General features: G+C 35.6%; 2 protein-coding genes across 6 annotated transcripts in view; one reads left to right on the forward strand and one right to left on the reverse strand.

Moving 5' to 3' along the window:
* LOC100368664 (dual specificity tyrosine-phosphorylation-regulated kinase 1B-like) overlaps positions 1-9,013 on the forward strand; it is a 73,108-nt gene extending 64,095 nt beyond the window's left edge. For 3 of the 5 annotated variants that reach the window (XM_085499214.1, XM_078012228.2, XM_085499212.1), the window contains exons 6-10: positions 591-737; positions 1,443-1,583; positions 1,890-2,020; positions 2,253-2,443; positions 5,736-9,013. In XM_085499214.1, coding sequence (XP_085355340.1) covers positions 591-737; positions 1,443-1,583; positions 1,890-2,020; positions 2,253-2,443; positions 5,736-6,520 — 1,395 coding nt within the window. In that variant the 3' untranslated portion in view covers positions 6,521-9,013. The remainder of the gene's footprint in view (positions 1-590; positions 738-1,442; positions 1,584-1,889; positions 2,021-2,252; positions 2,444-5,735) is intronic. The other 2 variants (XM_006812111.3, XM_085499213.1) reach the window with 2 other exon arrangements.
* A 3,627-nt stretch (positions 9,014-12,640) lies between these two features.
* On the reverse strand, positions 12,641-23,784 carry LOC146745871 (sterile alpha motif domain-containing protein 9-like). The gene is made up of 5 exons (XM_085498787.1): positions 23,504-23,784; positions 22,360-22,519; positions 21,783-21,885; positions 15,487-21,530; positions 12,641-15,227 (listed from the first exon to the last, which is right to left on the reverse strand). The coding sequence occupies exons 1-5, from the start codon at positions 23,782-23,784 to the stop codon at positions 15,123-15,125; spliced, it is 6,693 nt and encodes a 2,230-aa protein (XP_085354913.1). The 3' UTR covers positions 12,641-15,122.
* Positions 23,785-24,193: the final 409 nt, after the last annotated feature.

A 24,193-nucleotide genomic window follows, 5' to 3' on the forward strand; every position in this document is an offset into this window, starting at 1 on the left:
TTTGTACACTCAAGAATCATCGCTTCTGTATGTACCGTATGTTTGTACGACGCTAAGAGGTTTAGAAAGCATGCACACAAATATTGATTCTGATGTTAGTTTCTGCTGGTGAAACAACTGGAAATGCATTCGTGTGATTAATAGAATATCAAAATTTGTGATCCACGATTTATTAAACTTGTGTCATAACACTTGTATAATAAACTTGATATCACTGGTCACTCATTAGATATAACTATCTATAACTATCACCAAACGAGACATTCTAGACATATGTTCCAGCAAGTGTAGATGTAGCTTGTTAATTCAGCTTACAGTTCAATCATGTTTTGTTCTGGAGGGTACAGGCCAAGTGACACACAAGTTTTTAAGGAGTTGAATATGGAAAGTCCCTTTTTATGTGGGAGAGGTAGTGCCCATAATTGCATCCAGCCTTGCTGATTACTTTCATGTTTATGTTCTTTTATGTATTCATAATTGGTTAATTTTGAAGATGTAATAATTCTAGGGACAACCCTGTGCGTGATTGCTTGCAATGTATCTTTTATCAGAGACTTGAATATCCAGTTTTGTTTTCTCTTTCCCTTCAGATCTATCAGTATATCCAGAGTAGGTTCTACCGATCACCGGAAGTTTTACTAGGAATACCATACGACTTAGCTATTGATTTGTGGAGTCTAGGGTGTATACTGGTAGAAATGCACACTGGAGAGCCGTTGTTTAGCGGATCTAACGAAGTAAATATATTAACTTTATTTTATTTATTTTTATTTTCCACACAATATTAACATAATAATTTACAGAAACAAAAGCGATGAGATGTGGGCTATTGTGGCGTTTTCTATTTTGTACCCTTCAATGCCAGCTGTCATGTTTTGTTTGTGCTATTTCAATAATAAAAAAAAAAAAATTTACAATTACAAAATAACATTTGTAACCAGTTCGCTTCCTTGATATTTATAAAATTGAGCAGAGTTGATTGTCAGCATATACTTATGGTTGTTGAATCAGACCCACGGGGGAGCGGGTGATGAACATTACCACCAACATCACTGCTACTGTTCAAGATTCATTGCCTCATGGGTATGACTTTGGTGGAAACTTGCAGGCTCTGAGATGAATGTGCTTACCTGGTGAGGGTTCTCAGATGCATGTGTTTCACAGGCCTAAGCAAATAAATAAGCCAGCATTATAATTTAGCCCTATGCTGTATATTTAGTGCGTTTTGTAATAGTTTATTAATATAACCAGGTATCATATTACATGAGATTGCATTATCTTGCATGTGTCATTCAACAACCTGAATTTAATCAGTCAAACCATTGTCACTGCTATGCCCAGTTCCTCACAGTTTGTCAAATGAATTTTGCATATGTTGAAACAAGAAAAAGTCAACGGTATACAAAATGTCTCATCTATTCGTCTATCTGCTTTACTTTCAGATTGATCAAATGAATAAAATTGTAGAAGTTTTAGGAATGCCACCTAAACATATACTAGATCAAGCACCGAAAGCAAGAAAATATTTTGATAAACTTTCTGATGAAACATACGTGTTGAAAAAGACGAAAGATGGAAGGAGGGTGAGTACTGTGGTGTTATATCTGTGATAGCTAAATGTTACTTATATAATAATATTCATATTTAAGGTCCCAGTGTTAGAGTCTGTCTGAGAGTGAAATTAGTTTAACTTCACAAGAATTAAATTTTTGTGAATTCATAAAAAATGGGAAATTTTGTAGCAGTAAGCATTTCACATTAAACAATTTTTTTATTCACAAGAACAACTAAAGTTTCAGAATATTCTCTTTGCATGACATTTTTTTTTTCAATCATCTGGGTTTCACTGGTTTCAAATCTTGATTATAATAATAAACTATTTCTTACAGTATAAAGCGCCGGGCACTCGTAAATTACACGACATACTAGGTGCAGAAAGTGGCGGTCCGGGTGGTCGACGATCCGGTGAACCGGGACACAATTTGTCGGATTATTTGAAATTCAAAGATCTGATTCTAAGGTAAGGGATTTCTTCAAGTGTCAAACAGAAGCTTGTGAAAATAAGTGCTGATAAATGAGCAGTTTCCGATATTTTGGCTAAAATGAGCTGGTAAATCTCTATGACAAGATTAAAAAAGAATTTTGAAAATAAGATTGATTTGACCCTTTTTAAATCTGCTGAAGATCAGTCGCACACCCACCACCGCATTTGATATCCTAATAATCAAGCGTCTTTCTTCTCTGTTACGTAGAATGCTTGATTTTGACCCTGCAACCAGGATAAAACCATACCATGCTCTTCAGCATTCATTCTTCAAACGAACAACTGACGAAGGTACGAACACATCAAATAGTACATCAACAAGTCCGGCAATAGAACAGCATCCGGGCGTCGGAGGTTCTTCGTCGGCCTCCTCTGCATCCAGCTCAGGTGGGTCCCGAGGTAATCACCCCAGTTTTGCTTGCTATTATTTGCTTTTGCCATATAGTAACGTTAATTTTTTTTTTTTTTTTGTACGCTTGCATGTGCTTTGTGTGTTCACTGTTAATTTTTTTTTGTGCTGCGCTTTTGATATGGCAAAACCTTCCCCCACCTCATTCTGTTTACCTGGGATATACACCACCTTCTATTAGGTCATATTGATGTGCTTAATTCAATTGCATGAAATCAAACTACGCTGTGTATTGTGTCTCATCATCACAAATTTACGCATCTATTCCACTAATTTTCAGAAAAATAACGTGAAATTTTACCAATCCCAATACCATCATTAACCCATCTTTCTGTTTGGAGGAAATACTTTCAACAACTCATCAATTGTTCATCAAACATTATCCAGAAAAAATTACCCATCAAGTTTGGATTTCCTTGCATTTCACATGTTCACCACTGTACTGTCATAATTTGATAACTGATTTGTAAATACTTCTGGCTGAATTTGGCCAAGGTGTGAAGAATGCACCTACCATATTTTTTCTATTAGAAGCACATCTCCAATAGTCACGTATTAGGGTGTACATGTATAATGGTTGCATTTTATATATGTACTCTCATACATTTACACTAAGTCAGTATTATTCCTGAACAGGGGTGCATTGTCCCTTTGCAATTGTTGTCTTCTGGTACCAAATATTATAATAATTTGAATAGTTTTTTAGCTCTACTCTCCGCTGTTCATATTTCTGATTGTTCATAGGCGTCAACATTTTTGACTTCTTATTATTATCACTGGTATGGATTTCATACTCGCTAAAAATGTACTTTCGGTGTTCACTCAAATAGTTGTTCATTTTGTATTGATAAGTTCAATTTTCTAATTACAGTGAATTTTTATGTAATTAGCTCCGCTGTCGACTTTGTCGAGCGGAGCTTATCATATGAGTGATTGTCCGTCGTCGTCGTCCGTGTCAATGTTTTACTTTTTCGACTTCTTCTTGAAAACTACAAGCCTGAATGCTTTGATACTTGGTGTATATGTACCTTGGGTAGACCTCTCTTAGGTTTGTTCATTTCATGTTGATATCTTCAATTCTCTAATTTTGGTGACTATTTTTGTCATATTTGGTAAAAAGTGATATTTTCGACTTCTTGTTAAAAACCGCAAGTGCAATTGCTTTGATATTACATATATAGGTACTACATGTGGACCTCTCTCAGATTTGTTCATTTTGTAATGATATCTTTAATTCTCTAATTTTGGTGAATATTTTTGTCATTTTTGGTAAAAGGTGATATTTTCGACTTCTTGTTAAAAACCGCAAGTCCAATTGCTTTGATACTACATATATTTTTGTAATTTTTGGTAAAAAGTGATATTTTCGACTTCTTGTTAAAAACCAAAAGTTCAATTGCTTTGATATTACATATATAGATACTACATGTAGACCTTTCTCAGATTTGTTCATTTTGTGATGATATCTTCAGTTCTCTAATTTTGGTGAATATTTTTGTCATTTTTGGTAAAAAGTGATATTTTCGACTTCTTGTTGAAAACTGTAAGTCCGATTGCTTTGATATTACATATATAGGTACTACATGTGGACCTCTCTCAGATTTGTTTGTTTTGTGATGATATCTTCAATTCTCTATTTATTTTGGTGAATATTTTTCTAATTTTTGGTAAAAAGTGATATTTTCGACTTCTTGTTAAAAACCGCAAGTCCAATTGCTTTGATACTATTCATATTGTTCATTTTCTAATGATGTCTTCAGTTCTTTAATTGAAATGTGCATTGCTAACAGCGGAGCTATCTCAGCCGATAGGCTGCTTGTTTTTGGTATAAAGTGATTTTTTTGACTTCTTGAAAACTGCAAGGCTGATTGCTATGATATTTAATATGTAGGTACCTAAGATGGACCTATCTCAAATTTGTAACATTTTTGAAAACACTAGCTATATTATCAGCAATAAGGCTGCTTGTTTGTAACAGCAGTACAAGGTTAATGTTCCATACCACATTGCATTTCCTTCTCACTACCATCTTGCTAACACATCTTGGAAAGAACACTGACTGTGTATGCGCTTCTAATAGAACAAACATGATAATAACAATAATTTCTCCATCACAGAAATTCAAATTTGTTTTATTCCCATTCCTATTCATTGTCTCTTGGTTGGTGATGGGTGAAGTGCTGCCTCACTACTTAGAATAAGGAAGCGAACCATTTATATCATACTTGTGAATGCACTCCATTGCTTGCTTTTTTTTTCTTGTTCGCTTTAAAATCCCCCTTCAACTAACTACTTCTGTGACGTGAGTATATTTCAGTGAGTATATTACTTTGAGCAATGTGATGGGTAAGCCTAGAAAGTACACATCAAATGAAATGTATGGACATCTTTGTTGCTTTTATTCACTAACACTTGATTATTGTGTTGAAGTTTAGTATTGTAACTGATTTGAACGTGTGTATGTACATGGTTAAAACACCTACAAGGTGCTTTGAATAAATTATGTAATATTCTCTTCAGATTACATCATTAAATTATTGACATATGAGCCCAGTAGCATCATAATCATCATCTGTGAAATTTGGACGCAAGCTGCATTTAAAACTTTAATTTCAAATAAATTTGTTGAAAACTCAATTTCTGTCTTCTTAGGATCCCTGGATTCTCCTGGTAACAATTTGCCTGATTGTTGAAATCAGGGTTTATTATTATGAAGCGATGGCATGAACCAACTCCAAATGATTTAATGATGTAATAAATCAGGCATACCCTGTAAATATTAATTGATTTTTAATCAACTTCGTGTTATAACCTCCATAACATGTCTCATTGTTATTACCTTCTGTCGTCAACTTTTAGGCAAGAATCGTGCTTAAATCTTGCTCAACTAGTAAACTAAACTGAATATGTTTTCTATGAGTATTCATGACTGTATACGACAGAAATATATAATATAAATCTGATTTTGCAAAGCACTCCAACCAATTGCAACATTATGGAGTATGGTTTGCATTACTGAAATCAGTTCACCATATTTTCACACCCAGAGCCATGGGTCAATTTTAATTTAACATTTGTACATGTAACGTTCTTAAATGCAGTTGGAAGTTTGGGTAGATGAATGGCTTTCCAATGAACGTTATGGTCAGCTTGGTGTTTTAAACATTTGCAATAAGAAAGGTTTCTGAAAAATTACGCCATGTGTCTAGTATATGTACTCCCCAGAAAACCATTTAACTAGTTTGAAAAAACTAATCACTTTTTATTTTGCTTCTCTAACAGGTGGTTCGTCTTCTGGTGGAAGAGCACGATCTGACCCGTCACATCAACACACTCAGCTACAGGGAAACCCTGGACATCACCCCGGTGGTGCTAAAGGAAATGCATCTATGGAATATGGTGCTGTCCCTCATCTGTCTCACCAGTCACATCCAGTGTGGTCTGGTGGAGAACCCAGTGGTGCCTCTACGTCACTAATAAACAGTTCTGTTCATTCAAGTACTAGCTCACACACACTTGGCCCAGGCCATGTGCATCAACGTTCACGGAAACCTCTCCCACTCCAGCACCATTCACCGTCGTCGTCGTCGAGCCAAAGTAGTAACCTGCATGGACAGCAGCAAGTATTTGTGCCTGGCGAGCCAGTCAATTTACAAACTATGTCTTCCAGTGTTCAAGCACATAGAGACCAAATTTATTACCAACATGTACAGATACATAACCCACAACCAGGCGTTCTGTATACGCACCCACCACAACATACACAGTTGGACTGCACCCAGACAGGCAGCTTAAATATGCCGCTTGGTTACCAATACCAAATTCACAGTGGACTTTCACATGAACCGGGCAGTCAACCGCCGCCTAATTTACATATGGGATCTAGTTTCACAGCGACAGCACCCGGTGTGACATTTCCGTATACAATAGCGCAGACCACATCGACAAATGTTGCGACGAGTATAGTGACACAGCCGCCGTCGTCGCAGCGGCAGGCAGTTGATCGAGGGGAGGAGTCCCCGATGGTCGGTGTGGTCATGCAACAGAGTCCGGTGGCGAGTCATTGACAATGACTGAACAGTAGTGGTAGTTGTAGCTTTAGTAATGGACAACTTAGACATTAAATTTCATGTACATTTTATCAATGGATTTTCCCTGCAGTCTGTGTGAGCAGAACTTTTTGCAGGATCAAAAAACATCAACCCCACTATGGATTACAAATGAGACTTTTTTTTTTAAAAAGAAATCTCTAGTCATGTGGTGAAAATGTAGTAAACATTACAAAGAAACTTAAACTGTACAGTCTTCTAAAGCTTTAAACGTTTTCTTTTTTCACCCATGGGATGTAGTAAATACTGACTAGCATTTGGATATATGAACAATCCTAAATATGTTGTCAGATGATTCCTGAAACAAATGTTTTACTTTTTAGTTTCGCAAACCAGTGTGTGCTGTTCTCCAGGGAGTACTTCTCTGTTCATTCTTTCTCTGTATGGGGAAAATATTAAGCGACTTGTGGAGTACATGAAGGATTTTTTACCTCAGTTTCAGGGCCGCCTAGCTTACTGATTTTGAAACTGATCCGTTTATGGCCTGTCAGGTGTGTCGTTAAACCACTAGGCTCCTTAGGTGTCAGTAAAAAGTTGGGGGAGTTTTTCCTGAAAGGAGCAAAGATGATTGGTCCTTCACCAAAATAGATTTTAAAATGGATCCTTATGTCCATTACATCAGCAGCTTTTGCACTCTCGTTAAATGAACCAGTCGTTTAACCATAAATCACTAAAGATAAAAATGGTGGCACCCTTTCACAGATAAAAATTGTCGCAATCAAATAAAATGCTAATTAACTAACTATAAAGGAGATTTGGTGGGAAAGTGTTCGGTTGAAATTCACTTTTAGGGGGGTTGAAAGACTTTTACTGTATTACTGAACTAGTCAGACTTACAAGCAGGCATTGTGATTTTTTTTTTTTTTTTCTGAAATTCGTGTATGTGTAGTTGGTGTGCTGTAAATATGAGTGCCTTGATGTGTGAGAGAGAGACCGAATGGCACAGAAAGTCTAGGCTTTTTGTTGCATGTTGTATGGTATATGTCTGTCTGTCTGTCTGTGTGAGGGCATGCATGCATGTGTGTGTGTGTGTCTGTGTGTGTTTTTATCTTACTCTTCTCCAGTAATGCCAACTTCACTGCCTTTGTATTGTGCGTGTTATGCATCCCATCATACAACAGTGTCTAACGCTGGGCGAAATAGTTTGACTGTATGTTTAAAGTGTGATAGCTGAATGCCAGTGAGGTTTTATTTATTTTTTTCGTGCTGAAGGGTCAAACTCTTTGTTTTTCTTTTTTAAATTGGAGTGTGAATATTGAGGGTAAGGGTAGGCGGTACTAAGAGTGTGTTAACTTTGGGGAATTCTTTCTCGCTGCACTATGCAACGTTTTTTGTGCAAAACTTAATACTTCTACAGTTCTTCGACTCCTAGAAGTACCCCATGTCAGCATACACTACCATCTTCTTCATTCAGTATATCAGTAACCCTGACATTTTTCCACAAATTTAACCCATCCCATTTTCCACAGATGACATTTCAAGCAAGGCTGCATAATCAATCTATGTGAACTTGGAAATCATGTTTCCTGGGTTGCCTACAAATCTGAACAATAAGAAATGTTTTACGAGTTTGTCAAAGTACTAGATGCGTGATCTTGTTTTGCTGTCAAAAAAAAGCGTGTACTAGCTACTGAATGGCAGGCTTTTCTTACAAACAGTGCCCTCACTGTTTTTCTGGTTTTTAATCCACTTTTGTGAACCTACTTGGTTTTATTAATGCAGATTTTGTTTGCTTTTAATCCCTCCTGCAGTTCATTTCCATGTTCTTTTTAATTTTGGTTGTCTTTTTTTTTAAAAAGTTCTGTTCACCCTTCCTGCTTTTGTAAAATAAGAATTTAAAGAAGGAAAATGCGAAACAAAAAATATTTAAAAATTAGGGCAATGCTTTTTTAAAAATTTTAGTCGAGAGCAGATTAGCTGGTTAGTATGTGTAAAACGAATGTAAGCAGTTTGTGTGTTTTAATCATTTTTTTTATGAAAAATATACCAGAATAACTACATGTATGATCATCTACTCTGGTGTACTGTCATACAAATGCAAACCCAATGTTAACCAGTTAACAAGTGTTAACCACTTTCTGGTTTATCTAGGTTATTTCTAGTTTATGCTATTGTGATAGTCATTGAAACATGCAGTGCATTTTTCATGTAGCTACGTTTTCACTGGTAGTCACTGTTGGTTTAGGTAGTAGTAGTAATAATAGTAGTAGTAGTTGTAGCAGTCATACACTGATCGTACTTGATTATGTATTATTAAAGTGACTAGTTAACTCTAGTTATCCACCGATCAACACTAGTTATTGCTGGTTAATACTTGCTAACTGGTTTGTGTCATAATTAGTGCTAGTTAATTGTAGTCATTGATGACTTTTACTATGACTGTGAAATGCCATGTAATTAGTCTTGATCATTGACCCAAATAATTAAACGACTGTTATTATGAAAATATAACATTGTGTCTGTGTTTTATTGCTTTACTATATTTGAGGTCGCATATGTACTGTAAAATACTTATTTTATGAACTGGAATTAATTTTCGCTGAAAAGACTTTTTGGATGTTTCGTATGGAATTTATTTTCACTGATTTCTGACAAGTTGAATGTAAAATATAGGAAAAAAAGGTATATTTGCTGGATTTTATTTTCACTGAATCATTCCCTCAGCGAAAATTAATTCCAAGTGAAAATAAAGTATTTTACAGTAGCCGAATTCATTTTCTGCATGTTTGAGAACACTCTTGCTGGAGGTTGTGTTGACAATAGGTTTGACAATGCTGTCATTGCCAAGTGTGGATTGTACACCCAGAAACGGGAACTGTGAGCTTGGTCTAGACCATCATGAGACAGGTATGGTAAAAAAAATATTTCGGGATTCTGTTTGTTGGATAAGATTTTTCATGAACTGCACAAAATGTGAAGCTCTTATTGTGCTTACAGAGAGTAAATCAAAGTAGAAAGTCAACTTTAAGTTTTTATGAATTTCTCTTTCATGGAGTCCTTTAATTGAAGTAACATGTAGTCAATGTAGCTAATATTCTCACCTTGGATGTGGTGAGGGCGCTAGACAAATTAAAAGGGTATTCTCGGGTAGACATCTGGGCATTTTCACCGCCTGGCAACCATCATGGTGAAAACAAAGGGCGAAAACTCTCAGTTGTTGGGACTCTTCTGACCAGTGTAACAAAATTACCCCTGCGTGTGCATCATATATTAATTTGGTTGCTTAGGATTACTTCAAAGTTGAGTTTTTCTTGACTTTAGCTGTTTTCATCGGCTCTTTGACCAGTGTTCCACCACAGCTCACGCAGACCCATAGAAAATACATGTTACAGTGGTGCACACCTTAGCAACATAGAACATTCTACGACATAGCACCGTCCTCGAGAATATCAAACTCGATCATTCATATGCAAATCAACCTTCGTGCGATGACTAATATTCCAGGTTAAAACTGACATTGTGGAAGGAGAAATGTTCAATTTAATACGTAGTCCAAATGGGAGTGAAAATGATAAACAAACGCAAATTATAGTGATATATGTATAAGAGCTCCACAACAAAGTGTAGATTTGCATACATACTGTTTTGGTAAATGACATGGGATCCCTAGAGCAATATACAAGGCTCTAGCACAAATAGGGGTTTATATCTGTAACCCTAAACTTTTGAGTGAATGGTTCGGACTCGTACCACGCAAAATAAAAAAAAGTTCAGCAGCAATTTGTTCCATTGCCAATGTTACAGCACATTTTTATTAATTACATGAATACAAAACATTATTATAGGCTTTGTTATTTGTGAATAATTTAATGCAAACCCACTTGACATTGAAATGACGTGTCTAATGCCTAAATTTTCCCAGCACTTGGAAATTGCAGTAGAGGCTCTGCTGTGGTTGATGTTGGTTTGAATTCCCCTGCTTGACAAACCTTTTCAATAGTTGAGGACGAACTCTGTTTTTTCATCAACTTCAGACATTGCACATTGACTGAAGCAGCACTTAACAAGGTGCAAGTTCATATTTACAATAGCATAATTACAAGTTATGTTCTGGTCATGTGGCTAAGACAAGTTATATAAAGTTATTTGTAGTGATTACCCTTTACAAGTAAATATGAATTGTGACCGATTTACAATTAGCATAAAGACAAAGAGATGTATGGATTTACAGGAACAAGTGTGCAGTCTGAAAAACTGGTATAAGTATTCTACGGACATTTTCAACTTTCAAGTAATGTTTTTCGGCACAGCATGGTCATTTTTGGTACAAATGGGAATGAATATGATGTTCTTTCTGGTATTTGGACATGCATCAAGCAACTCAGTTCAGAGTTGACACAAAAGCAAGTTCTAATGGCTTTCGCGTTCAACTGACATTCTATGGTATGGTATGGTGATTGAACCTACTCCTGAAATTCAAACGTATATAGGATTATATATATATATATATCAGCTCAGTGTGTCTTTGTTGCTTTTGTTTTCCGGTAGACATCAATAATGCTCCTGGGAGCCTCAATGTAGTATTTGATCCTTCATCTACTAATAAAAATGACTTGTATGAGAATTAGGTTACGTAAACCATTTGCATCTTTCGTTACCTCTGAATCGAAAAGGTGCTTGCAAAAAATTGTGAGCGACATAGTCAGGCCGTTTACCATATTAATGTCTGTATGGTATTTCGTGGGTATATTTTTTAATCGAAATACTTTGTGATTACGTAAGGCTTAATGACGTCACTGATATTATAAATATAAGGTTGCGACTTGTTATGTGTATGTGTTACTCAGTCGTATGTGCGTTGTAAACCCCGTTGTAAACACGAGCTTAATTATGGTAATGCAGTTCGCGTTCGAATATGTGTGAACTAATATTGTATTTTTACACGTGTTGTAAACATTGTTTGGGACTCGTATCGAATATGACGCAGCGCGGCGCGACGACTATGACGATTAACGTTTTACAGAAGTCAATGAAACTCCCTGGTTTACAGCAAAACCCAGATTTTGTCACTGGGATTGCTCTAGATGTTGTAAGATCAGAACAACTGATTGATCACCTTCTTTGTTTCAAATATTTTCTAGACGTATTTAAATTATTTCTTTTTATTTCATTGAAATCATGTGCATTCTTGACGGTTGTTGGACTTGGACATTCTGAAAACCCTTCGCGCCCTTTAGCAACACATCGCGTCTCTGATGTAATATATTGTTTTGACTGTAGTTGTATCCCAGTAAAAACATGGTGTCGAGCTACTACACAATCAAACATAGTTTTCGCTTCCATCAAAATTTTGAACGTCACTTTCACGTTGAAGAACCGCTTCGTCTGGGCAACAACGAGTTACCCGTCGCAGCAGCTAGTCGCCTTGTATGCCTGTTGCTGTCTTCGCCCCATGCGTTGCTCGGTACGCACGTCGCCCCAAGAATCACCTCGTGTAAAACGGCCTTGTGTCACCTCCTCAATCATTGTTCCTTCTAAACTGGCATACAATAACCTACCAATGGAAAATACAGTCAGCAGTAACGATGTTTAAATGCATACAATCTTTTTCTCAAGAACGATCAACTCGGTTTACAAGTGCTGTTGCTAATACTAATTTATATTGTTTGGGAAAAGACATGAACACTTTTTCTATAGAGGCACCTCTTTTTGGAAAAGTTTGCATTCCTATTTCTAAAACTGCGATAAAAACACTTTTTAAAAAAGTAAAATTGTATTGTACATTTTTAATGTATATTTAATCTTTCAGTTGCTTGTAGTCATTGTCTGTAATCGGGGCTCCATTGGAGGGAAATACATTGGATTTTCCTGGTTAAATATAGTGAAATAAATAAATCGTTTTTTTTTTTATATTAGTCGGGCTACCGTTTGTGGGCTCTAGTATGGAGATGACCGAAGGACTAATGAAATAATAAGAAGGTAACCAGGCTAGTTTGACATGGATCGTATTATGCCGCGTATAAAACGCGTATAAAATATGTTGATTATGTTCACGAAATTCGAACTCACTCTCCTCATCGGTTACTTTTCAAATTATACTACTCGTCACACCCAACCCCAAACACACAAAATCACAAATTATCCATTTCATTGTCGTTGTTTTATTATTGTTAAAAAGTTTTATATCTAAAAGTAAATCATTCAAAAAATCATATTTGACGAACAGGACAACATTTTTCAGTGTTAACATGCACATCCTTTAAAGTTAGTTAATATAAATTCTGCAAATTATTCATTTCACAAATTATCAGATATTACAAAAAACAGGTGTTCAACAGATTTTCAACAAAACTATAAAAAGTTCATTTAAGTCGCGTCCTCTAGCGACGGCTGGCTTCTTTGACGTAATAGGTGAAATGACGGTGGTTCGCAGCATCAGTATTGTGTTGATGTGTTATATGTCAATAAATAATGTTGATAAACAAATAATATTTTTGAGATAACGGATTTTTTTTCAATGACGAACAACAACACAAGCAAGGTCAGTTTATTTCAACGTCACTATATGAATTTCATCTATCTACGTCATTCAAAGTCACAGAAACGTTCCGTCACTAGAGGGCGTGACTTATAGAAAAGGTGTTTTCAAAGTTCAGGAATGTAATTTATACACGAAGCTATATGTAATTTTATAGTGCAAATCAAATATGCAAACAATAGAAACTTTAGCTCCTTATTTAATAGAAAGACAAAAGAATGCATAAATCTAATGTCTTTTGGATTAGGAAACTGTACACTCAAGATGTATGATGCACCATGAAATTACAGTCATTTTGTAGGAATTTAATAGTGATATCTTTAATTCTACATGCCATGTTTAAATACTCCCGAGTGCATTCACCTACACACCTAACTTAAAATCTGATGTAAGTATAGCCCCAATCTTTTATATTTTTCATATTTATTATTATTATCGTGGTCGCCTTTAACTGTGAAATATAAAAAACTGAAAAAAAAACATCGAGTAAAACCATAAAATTGACAAACAATATAAGAACAAATAAAATATGTCAATTAAAAAAACAAAGAAACAATGTGGCATATACCCACATAATATTTTCATACATTTTACTGGAATTTATTTTTTGTCGTTACTAGTCTTCACTGCGTGCAAGATATATTTTTTAATATTTAATACCTGTGAAATCAAATAATTGAATTTGTCGCACAACTAAACAAGTTATAAAATGTAACGTTCTGTGTTCTAATGTACACATAAGGGAGTGTCACAATGTGTGTGAGAAACTATTAAAATCGTTTGATTTCCAGCCAACTTGGGATTTTTCTGTATGGCAATGCACAGTAAGCAATTGGTCAACCTGCAAAGCCCCCCTCCCCCCAACATAATTGTATTCCATTTTCTTGATGTGACTGGAAAAGCCCATTTATTAAAATTATGTTAAAAGCATGTCCAAGAATTAAACAGAAACAAATTATCACTTGTTTAGGACCAACAAGTTATCCTATCTTCACATTAATTTATCTACTTTTGTGGCAGGGGATTATCTCTGCCCTCTCTGTCAGTCACGTTTAAAACGTCTTCAATTTTTATAGTACTTGGACAACCAATTCACATTGACAAAGATGACCAAGTTTACTATCTGAACAAAAGTCACACTAGAATTATTAAATTCGAAAATACATAGCTTCCAAATAATCCCTCCAAAGTGTACTCTACTTCAAACAATTTCTCAACATTACAGAAGAGGAGTGGAATGGTGGAATTTTTTCAATTTGATGCCTTTTCCAGTTACAGTTGGAAGCAAGCTATAAGAGTTTCAATGGAAATTGTGTAACAATATATTGTATGCAAATCACACTCTCAGTAGAATGAACTCTCAAGGGGCTCAAAGTAATCTGTGTACATTTGTAAGAATGAGCATGAAACAATATGTCACATTTTTGTATACTGTGAATGCTCAGCGTCGGTTTCTTTTCACTTGTGAACGAAGTCTGTATGTGTTCCCTTTCCTTGCCAATGCAGTGTATTACATAAGGTAAAGTTACTGAATAATACAACATTAGTTAACATTTACACAATTGTTTAATTCATCCAATGGCGAATCACTGGTTAAATTAAAACTAAATGGTTCTGTCAATATTTAGATGAAAAATTAGAAACAACTACTCCCAAGTTATGTAAACATGTAATAGCATGTTTTTCATTATTTTAAATAGGTGTTCCGATGTCCAGTGCTCGGTAATTTTCTCCAATTATAAAATGCTTGCAATGTTATTAGATACTCTTCAATCAGATTAAAAGTAGAATTAAATAGGTATCACTGGGCTCTGTATATGCAAAGCAAAGCTGGAGTCATAGAACGAATTGTTCATCACTGTCTGCTTCAGTCGTCTGTTAACTTATATAGAATAGATATGTATATGGTATTGTTAAAAGTGACACCACATATTTATAATAAACAAGCCAAGATGCATTTCTAATCTAAATTTGCATAACCTTGTTTAGGTATCAATGAGATTGAGTGCTTCACTGATTGATAGCGTCTCTTTATTCCACATACTATTCAATCAAGTGACTGGCCAACAGAATTATGAAGTGTCAGTCATCAAGAAAATCGGAATGTGCTTCCTTATATTTTTTGTATTCGGATTCCAATGTTAGCAGTTCCTCTTCAAGGGTTTCTTCCTTCTGAATTTTTAATAGCTGTAAGTAGATTTAAAAAAATAAATGAATGATACTATTATAACGATTGTAATAGACACACGTTTATGTATTAAATTTATAAATGTTCACATTTAAAGATATAATTTCAAAAAGCAGTTGGTTATTTATGAATTCACCACAAATCAAAAAAAAATAAATCGGCATTCACAGCTCCAATTAGTTGAGTCTGTCACCGATTATATCATTATATGATTACATTATTTTGTATTTCCTATTGTTAATTTTTAACCATTCTTACCTGTGCTTTCTCCAATGTCTTGCCACCATTCTGCATTTCTTTGAGTCGTTTAATAGTCTCCAGTTCCCCCTTTAGCTTAGAATGGTGGTGTCGGTAGTGATTATAATTATATATGTGACCGTTTGCATGCTCTAACTCAGTTTCCTCATCTGGAGATGCCTCGGGCTGGTCATGTGAAACAGTTTCATAGTCATCTGCATCTTCAGGGAGAATGTAGTATGCTACTGGTCCAGCCCAACTGAATCCCAAATAGAAAGACACAGGCTCTCTGCTGGACACCTCTCCCATGGATATACATGGCTGTATTTCTATAGTTGCTTTATTATCGTCCAATATATTATTACAACGGATAATGTTCGAAGAGCATTTCTCTCCTTTTAACCGTAGAAGCAGTTTTTTCACCTTGTTTGATTCCCAAAATCTGTCTCCCCTCCTTTCCAAACTAGTACGTGTACCATTAAGAGGTAATTCACTTATGTGGATGAACGCTCGCAGGCCCTTCTCACGGCCAAGAAAAAAAGAAGTATTTGGTTTCATTTTATATTGTGTAACTGGTCCTGTCCTGTATTTTGGTTCACGTCTGCCTCTTTTCGGTGGAGAGTAATAGTTTTTCATCTCACTTGTACATTTTTGAAACAAAGATTTGTCGAATTGGACAACAACGTCTTCTCGGGGCCACAAAAGCAATGACAAGAAGTAATATGGATAAATTTGTCCTTCAGGGTTGATTCTAAGATAATGTTGTGTCAGATCCCACATGGTTTTCAAGGACTCAGCTTGTTTTGCGGGTATTAAACTGCTCAGAGCAAGATTCAGTGATATTATACAATGAAGATCGAAGGAGTTCCATGGGTCATTTGATAGCAGTAGCGCTTTACTTTCCTTTAATTTGTCAATAATTTCATCTTTCACTTTGGTCTTTCGTGCAATGTGCACCAAATCAAATATATCAAAGAAATGGTTACATCTAAGAGTGGAAACTCTCAGGCGTCTCCATTCACTGATGTCGTCTACATTTTTGGGAGGGTTACATTCCATTTCTCCAAAGTATAAGCTGCATTTACTACTGTAATCTCTCAAGTTTACTTTCAAATTTTCAATGGAAACTCGATCATATAAAAGCTCATCCTTATAACGTACACAGTAGTCTCTTATGTGATTTACTGCTCTATCTATGTTAGATTTGAGTTCTTTCATTCTCTTGTGAAATTTATCCCAAGGTGAATAAACAAACGGTGGAACAAATTCAATGTCAACCATGTATTTGCGAAGTGTAAGCATTCCTTTTTCTGGTCTATGAAAGCCCTTAACACACACTAAAATCTCAAGGAGATTAAAACATGTATCAACCTCTTTTATATATCCAAGGACGTTTAGCCAATTTCGATCAGTTTTGCTTGTTTTTTGACTTTTGTGAAACACATCAATAGCACCGAATGCTAAGTTCAGCGCCTTAATAGCATTTTGTGGATCCAGTTCCATTTGACATGCTTTAACATGTAGAAAACTGCTGTTCATTTGTGTTCTCAACACTTCGCCAAGTGTGTCGAGTAAGAATGAATTAGAAGGTTTCCTATCAACCGCTTGTTTGGCAAACTTCTTTGCAGCTTCAAATTCTTTCCTGTATAGATACAAACGAGCAACCTGTTGTATCATTATAAAATCATCATCAAATAATTCCATGCCTTTTCGCAGCACATCTGTTGCCTTTTCAGGGTGACCTGCTTTCAGAATATCCATGATGATAGGAGAAAATTTCGTTTCATATTCATCTTTATATTCAATTTTTTTTCTTCGTTTCAACATTTTAGTAGTCATGGACTGGAGGTCCTGTTTTGTATATGAATTCGTTTGAAATAGCTTAGAATCCAGAAATTCGATTGTGACATCTGCTACATCTTGGTCTGCCCTAATGCACATTTGCTTTAAGATCTCTTTAGCCACCAAAGGATGAACTATCCTGTAAGCCTTCCCACTTCCAGTGGAGAACTTTTGCATTTCCAGGAGTAGTAGTCTTGTTGGTTTACTCAAAGTATACTCCAACAACCTAGTTTTTTTAGTTTTGTTTGCTTGATAATGTCCAATGTCCATTAGACCATCGCAGCAAGGTACTGGAATGGATTCAGATATGTATGTATTTAGCAGAGCTACATACTTTAAAAGGTATACTTCTGGAGACATTTTATCTATTGCGTCCAGTACACCAGAAACCATATCTTCAACATACTTGGGGTGAAAATTTTCTTTAAGAATCATGAAAGAAATTAAATGGTGTGGTTGGATCTCATTCATTTTATTTAATTGTGTTTCCTCTAACTGTTGTAGTTTTTTAACAAACCATATTCGCTCATTTTCCGTCAGGGCATGTTCTAGTGAAACACTCTCGAACTTCATTGTTCTTTTGATTGTGGTGTCATCAAAAATACATCGTTTGCAAAGAATCATTATGCACACAGGTTTTCTGACTGTTGTGAATCCCTTGTTGATACAAACTTCTTCAATTTCAATCAAAAGTTCCCGGAATACAGATTCATCTACTGGCTCGACAACTATCAGTACAGGCTTGCTAAGCCTTGGCATCTGCTCAGCGAACAGCCAAAATCTTATAATTTGATTAGCAGTATTTTGAGTCACTCTTTGAATTGTAGCACATCTATGTGATTTTCTAAATTCCCAAAGTACATTTCTTGCCAATGTTGTTCCACCGGCACCAGGTTGGTGATAGAGAGATATGATTGAAATTCTTTCAACTTCTGCAGATGGTTCTGGATTAAGAGCATCCTGGACATGTTTTTTCAGATCATCATGTTTATCACGTTTCAATACATGATTAAAATTGTTGTCTGTTGCCCAGAAATTCCACCAGTCTACTTGATGGCCAAGATAGAAACCTAGCTCCTTCTCCCTTTGAAATGCCTGTTGTTCTTCCTGTGACATTGAACTGGTTATTTCTTCACACTCATTGCTGCTTAAAATGGTCAAATCTCTAAGTGCTTCTTTCTCTCTATTTTTAAGGGCAATTTGAGCACCTGTTGAAGAGGGAATGAAATTCACTTGTTTTTGCCTAACTCCCATCATCTGAAGAATTGTTTCATTGACATGTTTCCATGGCATTCCTTTTATGGTTCTTTCCTGCAAGAGATCATTTGAGCAAAAAAATCTTCCAGTAACTTCACGAGCCCATCCTTGATATATATCATCTGAGTCAGTTACACACATTAGTGATTCTGGTGAAAAGCATGCTGAAAATTCTCCAAAGGTTTCCACCATATTTTCATAGTGTTGTGATAGTATAAGGAACACAACGATTGCCCTATCCTTTGGTATCACGTTTTCATTTGCAAAAAAATGAATTGCATCTTTAACTCCTTTACTTTTGTGAAGGTGCCAATCCAACTGACTTGTGGATGGACGTTCATCACATTTCCATCTGCCATCACAAAACAGCCAGCATGTTTTCACTGGAAAACCTATCTCATCTCGATGTGCTCCTACATCAGTTATACCTAAGTACATACCTGGGTCTTGAATATTTGGGTGCTTATCTTTGCAATTTAATGAACACAGTCCCTTACGTTGTGACTCTGCATCAAAATCGAACACTGCTACCCAATCAATTTCATGAACAAACTTCAACTGTGAAATTCGTTGATAAGAGGTCGGTTGGTTCACAACGAGGATGGGGTAAAGTGATGTGTCAAGTTCTTTCCTGCCATTACACAAGAGCCAGATGAGTTTGTCAGCAAGATTATGTCGTTTAACATGGCTCTTGCTTGGCAAAATCTCAAGACTGTTTTCTGCTTCCTCACGTCGACTAATTAACAATTTTATATGGGATGATAAGTAGTCATGGAGCTCACGATTTTCAATTTTACAAGTGGATGAGCCAATACGTCTGTATAAAACACTGGGTGCTTTAGATAACCTTTGAAGCTTTGCTTGTGTATGGTCACTTGGTAGTCGTACATAGAATGCTTTGTCTCTGCACAATGTACCTTGTGGTACAATGTCCACTTCTATGACATATGTTGTGTACTTTGTTTCTATGGAATGTACTGGAACATATCTTGGAGGCCGAATGCACTTCAAAGCAATTTCAATGTTTTCATTTCGATCAAAACATTTTTTAATAAATTCAACCAATTCTTCCTCATACTCAGTCTTGTTCTTTACCTCAATTCCAAATATCTGACCATGTTGAGCATGATTACCCTTATTGTCAGCAATGCCAAAATGTATTGTTCCATTCGTTCTGTCATTGATACAGGCAGCTGCAAACCGTATAGTTTCTGTGACAAACTTCCATATTCTTTCAGCCCTTTCTTTTTGAACATAGCCAGTAAACTGTTTGTACTCATGAACAGGTTGGATTAAATCTATTACGCCTGTCTCAATAACATCTAGTATTCGTCTTTTCACATATGTGCAGTTCTCAACCTGGCTATCAAATAATCTTGGTTTTTGTTTGCCTAATGCTATGTCTTGATGAGTCTGAAAGCTTTCTTCTCTATTGTGCTCGGGTATAGGTGAGGGATTATATTTCTGTTTCTGACTACTCTCAAATTTAGATGATGTTTTACTTCTTTTATGACCCATTGTTATCCATTTCTCTTCATTTTGATCGACACGTGTACTAGGCAGATGTTCTCTCATTGGCTGGGGAAGTGTATCCAATTGTTTATTTTGATGTTGCAATGCAGGAATTTTATTCCGTGTTTTGCGAATTTCGATTTTCAAATCGTCCTTAATGTGGTGAACTGAAGCTGCATATGAATTACTTTCACCAAAGTTGAATAGTACAAAGTTATCTTTCTTTGCATCTAAGTAAGTTCCATAAGGCCCATGTGTGTGGATCAGGATTTCATGGTCAACAAGCAGTACCAACTGAGTGTGCATAGCTCTTGATTTTGGACTCTTCTGTAGGATTGGACACACCGTCAATTTCTTGCTTCTTAACATAAACTGTTGTTTGTCTGAAACACGTGAAACACCCCCTTGTTCACAATGCACATTTGTGTCAAACTGAACCTGCTCCTCTGCAGGTAACAATGGTATAAATTGTTTCACATTATTCTGTATCTGTTCCCACATCTTTTGAACCTGACATTGAACAAGTTCATTCTGTCCTTTTTTGAGCACCAAAAAGCAAAAGAGTCTTTCCAGATGGTTGGCGTCTTTTCCGAACATTCCACATATAATTTGCAGAGTACAGGGCCAATGATCAGGAGGGTGTTCATGCCAGCACATCCCAAGTTTCAGTTGTTTATTGAGGTCATCAATACATACTTTGACATCTTCAGGAACATTTTTCGAATATTTGGACACAAATGTTGCTTTTTGTTCACATGCTTTTTCTGTTTCTTGTCCACCTAGATTTTCAGAACCAGAATCACAGTGAAGCTCAATACTTGCTTTTACGCTGGTTGTGTAATGTGGATGTGATTTCCCAGTCGGTGGGACGTGTTCTTCACATGTTTCTAACACACTTCCTTCTAGGTCATCCTTCACATGTTGTGGTAAACTCACATTTCGTTCAGACACATGTAACATATCGTTCATACGATAAAGATATTTCCTTATGGGTCCATTCTTCATACCAAAATAATCACGAAGTCTCTGTGGTGTAAGTAACTTTAATGCATCGCCTTTAATTTCTTCATCTTTAAACTTGTTGATGTATTTTTCATCCAGGTTAATTGAAGACAGCCATCTACCGACATCAGTAATGGTCCACTTGTCAAGCTGTGAGGGGAAATGCAGCATTCGAGGTTCAAAGTGTGAAACATCTTTTGTACACAATTCTTTTCTGTGTTGAAGAAGATTTAGCATAGGACCAAACTTCATGTTGAAATCATTCCGAAGATCAGTCTCTTCATACATTAGTAGGGTTTCACCATCAACTTCTTCTTCATAAAATTGGTCAACATATTCCTTGTTTAACTTAACAGTACTGGTGAGCCACTGACGTACCTGTTCTCTGTTCCATGTAATAATATTTGGCAAGTCAGAATTCCTTCTTTTTGCAAATTCATCTTTGGCTTTATCTGCAGAAAAACGTTAGATCAAAAAATGTGCATAATGTATTACTACTATATCGTATGTTATTGATTTTATGTTAATAAAATGAAAAATATAATGTATTTAATGTGTGTTTATGGAATGCTTTTTAACACATTAAACCAATACAAATAAACAACAGATAAACAAATGGCCATATAAGCAACCAAAAACAAATACTGACAAACAGTAACGATACATATTACTAAAGGCTGTCATGCCATTTTAAATTAAGTCACCTTTTTCGTCAGAGCCTCCCCTTAAACAGCATGCTTTCAGTCTCATATATATGTTAGTGTCAGTTATAATACCATGATCTTCAAACGATAAAGCTTCACATAGCTATTAGGGTAAACATGCATACCATTATCAATTAATTGTACACTGCCATTGTGTTTAATATATGGGGAGAAGTTACTGGAATTTATTTATTTATTTATTAATTGTGCATGCAAGGTAGTACTACCATACAAAAATGATGAATGCTGAAATGACAAACATCTCTTTCCAACATAAATTGTGTACTTGAGAATTGACAAAAAGATTGCCTACAAAAATGATATTTAATAGCTCAATATTACAGGAGGCGTTAATGTACAATTTCTGTAATGTGTTGTACACCATGATTAAATTTATAATTAAGTGAGCATATTCAGCCATTATTTGTTGTGTATTAGTGCAAGTGATCATCGTTGTCTTGTCTTGTAACAAGATCTTGTATTATAATGCATGTATTAATTACAGATTACAACTTCTATTTTAAGAACATGTAATAGCATATCATAATCAGTAACAATTAGTATTAATATTACAAACCTGAAAGTTATTACCAGTTGCTAGTCGAATACTTGTAAATGTTAGTTTAAATTTGTCAACAGCATAATCAAATAGTTTAGAGACTGGGTCTGTTCTATTCATTGACAAAACTAACGGGCTGCAGAAATCGGAGTAAAGAAATAATTGAAGGCTTTCAAATCTAGTTGAAAAAAATGCAAAAATATTATTAATATTACAATGTGATAATAGTATTTAACATAATGGATGTTGAAATAGTTACTGGTGCATTTGATTTGACTATGTATTTGATTGTGTGAGTATAGTAGAAAGACCCATAGACTCTTCATAATAATAATAAGATGGGGTAAGAAACTGAGGCATTTCCTTTGACGTCAGTTGCTTGGAATCCTTTCACTAATTATCTGTTAATTGGTGTTAATTATCTTGAAATACACATGTCTGTTCTAATTGAAATGTTACTCAAGTCAATAAAAATGGCAAATGTGCAAATGTCTTTCATTTTAAGAAGACTTTCACATGAATTGTTATCATTGCTGATATACAACGTAACACGTTATTGTCATTGACATAGTCACTGCATAGCAGAAATAACCCAATCGGTTTCAGAATCTGTAACAGACGAAACTGATGTGTGGAGCTAAAAGAATGTTGATAATAAATCATTAGTAAATGGTATTTGTTGATAACTGGATATTGTTTTTTTATATTTAAAAGTGAGCCTGTAGAAAAGTCAACAGCTTTTGGTTGTTATTTATGTTCACGCACACTACAACAGTATTATGTTAGGTATCTAGTTGAATGTTGACAATTTGACATCCTAGAGAGTCTGGTCAACCTCAATCAATACTGATATTTATCCGCTCAATGGAGCTATTATATTAGAGTTGTATGCTGAACTACAACTGAAGCGAGGAGTGAGTGATCGCATTATATTCATATGTGGCACCATTCACATATCAATTAATCAATCGAACATGTGATTTCACTACACAGATGATGGCTGAGAATGTTGTGTGAAAATGTTCAATGTTTTTCTTTATACATTCACTGTTTATGGCATTCAGATTGACGCTAAAAAATAGTGCTATCATGATTAATATATATGTTAATATAAAATGCTAATTGTCATGCACATACGTATTACGAAATAAATGCTACAAACCTTTTAGAATCATTTCGATGTTTACAATCTGTTGGTCTTGATTTATTGACGTGTGTACTATGAACATTTGCCACACTTTGCTGTTTCGTATGCCGATGATGAGTACGACAGTCGTCCAGACGTTTCCGTCGCCTTCTTACGGAGACTTTCATTTTGCTATTGATTGGCAGGTGTTGATTTGCTAAGATCATCTGCGTGCGTTCCAACAGTTGATTTTGACACCATCTTGAACGTTCTGTCGGATCAGTAGGTGGGATAGATATTCTGTATTCTGACGCCATCATGATATTCTTACAAGATTATTCTTAACTAATTAAAAGTGTAAAAATGAAAAATGACAATAAAAATGTCAATCACATGCAATTATCATCTTGAATTGTCAAGGTGAATGTTCCGGCGAAGCACTGTTGTAGAGGGAGGAATGTCCGAACAAACACCGTGCAGGTAGACGGTGACAAGAGGCGTATTTAAATAAATATTGAGATAGGCATCGAACGAAGACTGAAAAATAATGCAGGCGGAAAATCCCGGCCGCTAAATTTTAGTAGTCATTTTTCAGCAGGAAACGTTATGAGAATTTACTGGCTGGCCTCGCAACTCAGCCTAGGACATTCTTGTATTATGTAACATCATGAAACGACAAACATCATTGAGAAGTTGACAAATATGTGAAAGAACATCAAGAATGGG

This window comes from Saccoglossus kowalevskii, chromosome 5, assembly GCF_978046115.1.
Source record: "Saccoglossus kowalevskii chromosome 5, keSacKowa6.1, whole genome shotgun sequence".
NCBI lineage: Eukaryota > Metazoa > Hemichordata > Enteropneusta > Harrimaniidae > Saccoglossus > Saccoglossus kowalevskii.

What these genes read in the sequence shown, in the direction of transcription:
- LOC146745871 (XM_085498787.1), bottom strand. Translation starts at nt 23,784, where the DNA reads ATGGCGTCAGAATACAGAATATCTATCCCACCTACTGATCCGACAGAA. An exon ending in CATCGAAATGATTCTAAAAG is followed by an intron (nt 22,520 to 23,503) that starts GTTTGTAGCATT and finishes TTTTTCAACTAG; the next exon opens with ATTTGAAAGCCTTCAATTAT. An exon ending in GGGAGGCTCTGACGAAAAAG is followed by an intron (nt 21,531 to 21,782) that starts GTGACTTAATTT and finishes GTTTTTCTGCAG; the next exon opens with ATAAAGCCAAAGATGAATTT.